The 7,153-nt window shown below is 42.1% G+C and overlaps 1 protein-coding gene across 1 annotated transcript; it reads left to right on the forward strand.

Annotated features, from left to right (window-relative positions):
* Window positions 1-276: 276 nt before the first annotated feature.
* Window positions 277-5,035, forward strand: LOC115571274 (leucine-rich repeat-containing protein 51-like). Its single transcript, XM_030400567.1, has 5 exons — window positions 277-424; window positions 1,255-1,460; window positions 1,897-2,045; window positions 3,212-3,332; window positions 3,488-5,035. Exons 1-5 carry the CDS (start codon window positions 373-375, stop codon window positions 3,575-3,577), a joined length of 618 nt encoding a protein of 205 aa, XP_030256427.1. The 5' UTR covers window positions 277-372; the 3' UTR covers window positions 3,578-5,035.
* Window positions 5,036-7,153: the final 2,118 nt, after the last annotated feature.

A 7,153-nucleotide genomic window follows, 5' to 3' on the forward strand; every position in this document is an offset into this window, starting at 1 on the left:
ATTGGCTGACAGACCTCATTAAAAGCTGGAACCATTTGTCAGAGCTATCACACAGAGATGAACAAAACAATCACTTTGGACACCAGAAACATTTTAAAATGATTAATTCACAGTCATGATAATGTTTTTTAAATAAGTTTTTTCTGCACTTTTTCAAAAATAAAAAAATTAATGAATATTTGTTTCAACGACCTTTAAATGAATAGTTAGCAAAGTGCTTGCTAGTTGCTAGGAAACAAGTTTCAATACAAGATTTTGGACCCTCGTGTTTTTCAACCCTGTTATGTTTTAAACAGTAAAAAGGCCTCTGGAAGTTCAATGGATATAATTTGTTCAATCTGCTGCTGCGTGTAAAGACCTTCAGACTTGAATATGTACGGCCCTCCGGTGGATCTGTCATTTAAAGACATCAGCCGCGTTACAGGTAGGACCATTTCCTTCCAATGTGCAGGGAAACTCATCTTGCTTTGCTTTGTGCAATTACTCGTGTCAGGGATTCATAAACATGAACTCCTACCCGGCACATAATTAATAGCATATTTAAGCTCTTTTAGTGTGAAATACGGATTCATGAGATCAGAATTAGTCTCATGTCTGTGTAGCCTTTGCTCCAGCTGTATACTCTCGCACAGCTCACCATCTGATCCTAATACACTTTGCTCAATTAGGAGTCAAAAATTAATTTGCCTGTGACTCAGCCTTATTTACCAAATCATGCAACGACGGCATATCTGTCAGCCAAAAAACATTTTTCCACCATTTAGTAAACGCTATAAACAAACAGGAAAGTTCCCAGTGTGAATTAATTTATTATCAGGGTGAATTCGAAAATGTTCAAGGGCCACTGGCACCGTATCACAGGTTAGATTTGACCCACAGGCCTTATTAGCGTACCACAGTTTTTACAGTCTGACTGAGCTTATTAACTTCCCAATTGATGACTTCATGGTTTTAATTGTCGTATCCATAATATTCCTCCAGCTTTTCTCTTATAACTGTTAACTATGCTCACATTTATGTTCAGGATTCTGGCACTGTGGAAGGGTTTTTTTTTTCAGCCCATGTGCATATCTAGTTAAAGAAACCCACCAGCCATGAGTTCGTCCTTGATTTCATGTGTCACGTAATGTGATGAAAGGGATGATAGCTCAAGTAGATCCTCACTTCTCTGCTGGGAAGTGAGCTGAATGCAAATATCGACAGAAACAATTGCCAGCACTTGATTTATTACTGTAGCTGCTTCATGTTGTGCAGGTGCGCTGTCAGAGGTCCCCCAACGCGGCGTGCGGCCTTATCAAACTAACTCGAAGGGGAAGTACCTGAGCTGTTCTCTGCGCCTGAGCAACAACAGCATCGCTGACCTCGCCGGCCTCCAGCATGCCCTGCACCACTTCCTTGCTCAGCCGTCGAAGCTCGGCTGGCTGGACCTGTCCTTCAATAAGATCATGAGCATAGACCCGGTGGGACTCTTTCTTGTCTCGTATGTTTGCATGCTCGCTGATGTTGTTTCTTAGCTGTTTTTTATTTTTCTCTTTGCTTTTTGAACCCATTGCTAAACCATTGTAGAATTGTTGTTGTCCTCACCAGCTTTTTAAAATGTACATTATTTGCTAATCTGTGCTTCACTGAAAATATTACTTGGGCTAAGTATGTAACTAAATTTGTAAGTAATCAGGAAAATGGCTATTTTATCATTTCATCATTATTACTGATGCATTAGATGTAAATGCTTTTTATTTGGGATTCATCTGCTTATCCTCTTCTGCATTAATCAAATGTATTAAGTAATTGCAACCCAATTTCTAACTTAACTGGTAATGTCTTTGTGTGTGTGTGTGTGTGTGTGTGTGTGTGTGTGTGTGTGTATTTGTGTGTGTGTGTGTGTGTTTGGACCAGGTTTTGTGTGAGCTGACTGAACTGCGTGTGTTGTACCTTCATGGAAACGCCATCTGGAATGTGTCAGAGGTGGACAAGCTGGGAGGGCTCCAGTGTCTACACACCATTACGCTCCATGGAAACGCCATAGAAACCGAAAAAGGCTACAGGTGGGGACTTCGTTTTCTTTCAATTTACTGCGATTTTCAGTCACACATTCTGCTTGGCTCGGTAAACGTTTGGCTGTAGGTTTGGCCGTGTCTGGGTGATAAGAAGAGCTAAATGTGAATGAGGAGATGAGAGCCAGAAAGTAGAAAACTGGATGACTAGAAGTTGGTGGAGACTCCCTCAGGTGTTTAACCACACCCGTTGCTAACAGGTGCATACAATCCAGCACATAGCCATTAAATCTCTGCAGACAAACATTTAAATTTTGTTAAAAAAGAGCTCAGTGACTATCATAGCATGCCATCTTTGTCACAAGTGAAATTTTTGCCCTATAGTTTTGCCCCGTCAACTGTAAATGTTTTTATTGTGAAGTGGACCACTCAATCTCACAGAGCAGGGTCAGGGAGTGCCAAAAGCGTGTAGCGCCAATCATCTGTTTACCTGTAAAGGTTGGCTCAGGAGGGAAAATCGCTGGGCTTATTACCGTGGTTTGAGCCAGGTCCCTTGGTTTCAGTAATGAGTTGTCTACAAAGGCATTTAACCATTCAGGTGCTTCCAACTTTGCGGTCACATACTGGAGAGGGACCTTTACTGTTCCAGCATGACTGAGCCCCTGTAGCGCAAAGCGATTGTCCACAAAGACACGGTCAGACAACTGCTCTTTTGGTTGAATAGGCACAAATTCCCACAGACACAAAAACATGTGGAGAATTCTGGAAGAGAGGCAGCTGTAGTCTCAAAGCGACCTCCAACTCCATATTAATGCCTATGCTTTAAAATGGTCTGCCTAACCAACACATAAAGCCGTGATGCTCAGGTATCCACCGACTCTTGGCCATATAATGTATTTTATATTAAATAGACCGTTGATTCCCAAATGGGGGGTCAACCCCCTCCAACAGCTCAATAACTTGGAGAGTCGGGAGATGATGAATGGGGCAGGAAAGAAGAAAAACAAAGTTCAGCTACACAAATTTGTGTTCAGTCTCTCCGATCCTTACTTTATTTGAAACGTTGAAAACATTAAAAGAAACCATCTGTGAGGTTCAGAGGGGAACTGCTAACAACATCTAAGAGCAATGACAAGGAGCCTCACCCAGGCATTGTTTTCTGGACCCAAAACGTCAGTTAAAGCTGATTTAGCGTGTGCGCTTTTGTGTGTGTTCAGGAACCATGTGATTTGTGCCCTGCCTCAGCTGAAGAAGATGGATTTTAGCGCCGTGACACGTGAGCAGCGGGTCCTGGCAAACGTCTGGCGCCACTGCTACAACCGCGACGAAAACACAAAGGCGAGTCTCCACTGACTGTCACCTCTGTTACTCATTCCATTAATTCATCTTTATTTTGGTGTCAAAACTACTTCAGGATTAAATGTCCTTCCTCCCTGAATTCGAATATTCACCTTATCTGAGACTTATGGCTTGTTTATCGTCTTCATTTACAGTTTTTGCTGATGTTAACAAGTTCAACAGCACCAGATTACGATCCTGCCTCGACTGTGAGCAAACCGGTCTGCCCTTCTGATTTAGTTTAATTTACTTTCCCCGCCTTGGCTCTTTTGTTCTGAGCGCAAAACTTCTATGTTTTGTTTGTGTGTGCACTTTGGGAGTTCTAATTATGTGGGAACAAGAGTACAATTATAGGTCACCTGAACTGAATCCGAAATACAAAACTTACGTGTGTTTACTGTAGGCGGCTTAAGTAATGTGGATGGAGGATGGGTCTGGCATCAGCGTCGGGCAATTGGAACCCAATTTACGGATTCGAGCATGCTTGCAAGTACATTCACACACACACATAACACAAGTATGAATGTGATACGTTTAGTTTACATTGTAAACAGCTTTGGGTCTCTGCTATTACCGTCTGGTCTTGTTAGGGAGGAAATGTGGACCATAAATCAGGTCTGAGGCTCATTTAGCTGGCTGTCCTCCAGGCTCTGTTTGGTGCAGAATCGTGTATCAGTGTTTCCTCCTGCAAAATCTATAATTGGGGGGATGGAAATGCCCCTGAATCAGCATTTGGGCAATGTGACACGAAAAGCTGACCGAAACCAATACTAATGAAATTGTTAGAAACTCAGTTTAGGCCTCGTGGGACCGAACGCCGAGATTGATCCTTGTGTGGAGTAATTCCCTCCGACATTACTTAGACCTTAGTTTCCTGAACCCTCAATGAAACGTGGTTCTTCAATGCCCTCAATGAAACGTGTGTTTCAAACTGTGCGGTGGGACCAGTCATGAATGAGTATCTTTCAGTCAGGACGGCAGCTGCTCTCAGCAGGGTGGCCGCGCTGACTTTACAGTGCTCGAGGAAACACTTGCAAGTGTTTTACAGATTTTGACTGCTGATAAGCTTCAGTGAATGGATGTCACATTCATCCATAACGTTAAGGATGTTCAAAGCTGTAGTGAAGTGCAAGACAATCATTTTGAAATATCAAGCTGTAATTTCGCCGTTTAATTGTGATTTCAAGCGCGTGTCATTTCAGTATCAAACAGTCTTCACAGCCTTGCAATGGACGGGCTGAGAATGACGTCCCAGAGGTCAATACAGCCTCATGCTCACACTCAAACAGTTAGTCAGGCTGGTGTTGTGAAATCTGGACTGTCTGGGCTTACTGTCCTCCAGAGGAGAGGAGAGCCAGCGCTCAGTTAAGACCCAGATAAATACAGTATTAATAGCCCTGCAATATCCAAGCTGAAAAGTCTTGGGAAAGACCAACACACCCTTTGCTGCATCTTTAACAGTGAGTTAACACCTGCATTAGAGCTGTGAAATCTGTATTGCTTGGGATATCTTTACTCTGGAGGGGCAGAGCGTCGAGGCAGATGGCTTCCCACCATGAGTCCAGGTCTGCTCAGAGGTTTCTGCCTGTGAAAAGGCTGTTTTTTTTTCTCACCACAGTCGCCAAGACCTCGCTCATGCGGGGGAAAATGTTGTGTAAATTAATCAATTAAACAGAGTGGTCTAAACCTGCTCCAACAGAAAAGTGTCATGAGATAACTTTTTTTTAATGCAAAATTGGATATGAACTGTTGGGCCAATTGCGCCTTTTCTACTATCTACCCCTCTACTTTGAGAGACCTTGATTGGACCACACCCATATTCAAACCCCGCCTTTATTTTTGCTCTGACCTACAGGTACACACCTGTACAGTTCCATCCCTGCATGTTTCTTGGTTGACACTCTATCGCATTGACAGAATCTTTCCTCAGACAGGAAGACATAGTGTCGTGTTCTTCAGTAGGAATGCCAACAACAGACGAGACTTTTATGTTACCTCCGTTTATTCAGCAGGACTCACAACATTGAACTTCCCCTGACGTAACTGTTAAGCTGCTGCTCTCGACTTAACTTCCTGTATACGTCTCCAATATCCTTCAAAATAAAAGCACATGCATAACAACTTGGTTTCCACCACAATAGAAACACCAAAAATACTCATAAGAGGTGTCTCAGGGACCACATTTGTCATGCTGACACACACACACACACACACACATCCACAAACACACACTGGCTCACAAGATGAAAACAATGCCAGCCACATTGTTGCAGCTGGTAATGACCCAACTGTATCCTCATATATGGCTGAAAACTGTCCTAAGAGTGGATGCAGCCTTTTGCGCACATTCCTAAATGTGTGCCCGAGGCTAGCATCTAGAGTAGTGTTGTTAAATCTGTATGGTTTTTTCTCCAGAGGAGAAGAGAGGAGAGTCAGCTAGGTAAAATAAAACTTAGCTTATTAAGAATGTGTCACCTTCTGTTTTCTTTATCATGAAAAGAGACCAAGTTGACCTCGTGTAAATCCCTCTTGAGTATCAGCAGTCCGTGGGTGTGTCTGGTTTCCCCATAAAAGCACTATTGAAATAACATTAGATTTCACATTGAACTAACAATGTATATTGTGTATGTGTACGGTATACACTGATACCGTATATCTGCATTTTCTTCCAATGGTTTCGCTTTACAAAGAAAAGAACTTGAACTACTTGAACTTGAAATTTTATGCTCCGACTCAGTATGTGTCATTGTAGAGAAGAACAGAATGTGAATGGAGCGTTTAGCACTCAGTGTTTGGCTGAAAGTGCCAGAAGAGCAGAGCGTACGATTTGATTGTGAAATGTTCTCATTTTACCTTTTTCTAAAATTAATTTAACAGTGTTGCGCTGGATTCTTAAGTGCATCCCGATTATAGTCTCAGCGAAACCTAATTTAGGTCAATTCCAGTGCAATTAAGTTTAAAATCCATGGGAATGAAGAAAACTAGTGAAAAAAAAGCTTTGGCGTGTTGACACAGGAGCGGAGATTCAGCTCTTTTTGTGTTTTTCATTCCTTATAATTCCAACTCTCATTTGATTTGGAAAACAGCTCCATTGGTGACAGAAATCCATCCCTCAAATGTTGAGATATTTTGCAGACTCAAGCAACGTATCACTTGTTGCTCATTGCATCGATTATGCTAAAGTCTTATTCCAAACAACAGTGGTGGACTCAAGATTTTTGAAGGGCAGGGGGGAAAAGAAATTAAAAAGGGCACCAGCTGTATGTGGTGGGGCACCAGCAGGCAGAAAGCCATGATGCATCTATAGCAAAGAGAGGGCACGTCACCATGTTTTGTCCAGGCACCCTCGAGGTCACATTTTCTCCACTGGAAGGGTACCATAGGGGCATCAAAACCTAAAAACAACCTTTACAAGTACCAATAAAGTTATATTACTATAGAACTATCACATTGCAGCCAGTGGGTATGCAAAGATGTTCAATAGTTGAGCCTGAAAACAGAATGCAACCTGTATTTTTACATCCCATGTCTTACTTTGGTAGATTTTTACCGTCATTCATGTCAGCAATGATAATGTTTGAGTGTGATGCAATATAAATTAGAGGGGTGAAGTAATTAATCACTATCTTGGTCACATTCTCCTAATCTCCTAACTTTTAATAAATAGCCGTGCCAATCACGACCATGCATGATAAAGATGACTCAACAGACTGAGTACAGAGTGTGCAGACTGACTGAATCAGGTAGGAAAAAAAAAAAAAAGTTTCCCTGAAGGTGCAGAGAGGTGAGATGCATAAATGCAAATCTGCAGCCAAAGACAA

Source organism: Sparus aurata, chromosome 20, assembly GCF_900880675.1.
Source record: "Sparus aurata chromosome 20, fSpaAur1.1, whole genome shotgun sequence".
Classification (NCBI taxonomy): domain Eukaryota; kingdom Metazoa; phylum Chordata; class Actinopteri; order Spariformes; family Sparidae; genus Sparus; species Sparus aurata.

Excerpts from the sequence above, each read along its gene's own strand:
- LOC115571274 (XM_030400567.1), top strand. The coding sequence starts at position 373 with ATGTACGGCCCTCCGGTGGATCTGTCATTTAAAGACATCAGCCGCGTT. Across the intron at positions 2,046-3,211 it reads GAAACCGAAAAAGGCTACAG|GAACCATGTGATTTGTGCCC; the intron begins GTGGGGACTTCG and ends GTGTGTGTTCAG. Across the intron at positions 3,333-3,487 it reads ACCGCGACGAAAACACAAAG|TTTTTGCTGATGTTAACAAG; the intron begins GCGAGTCTCCAC and ends CTTCATTTACAG.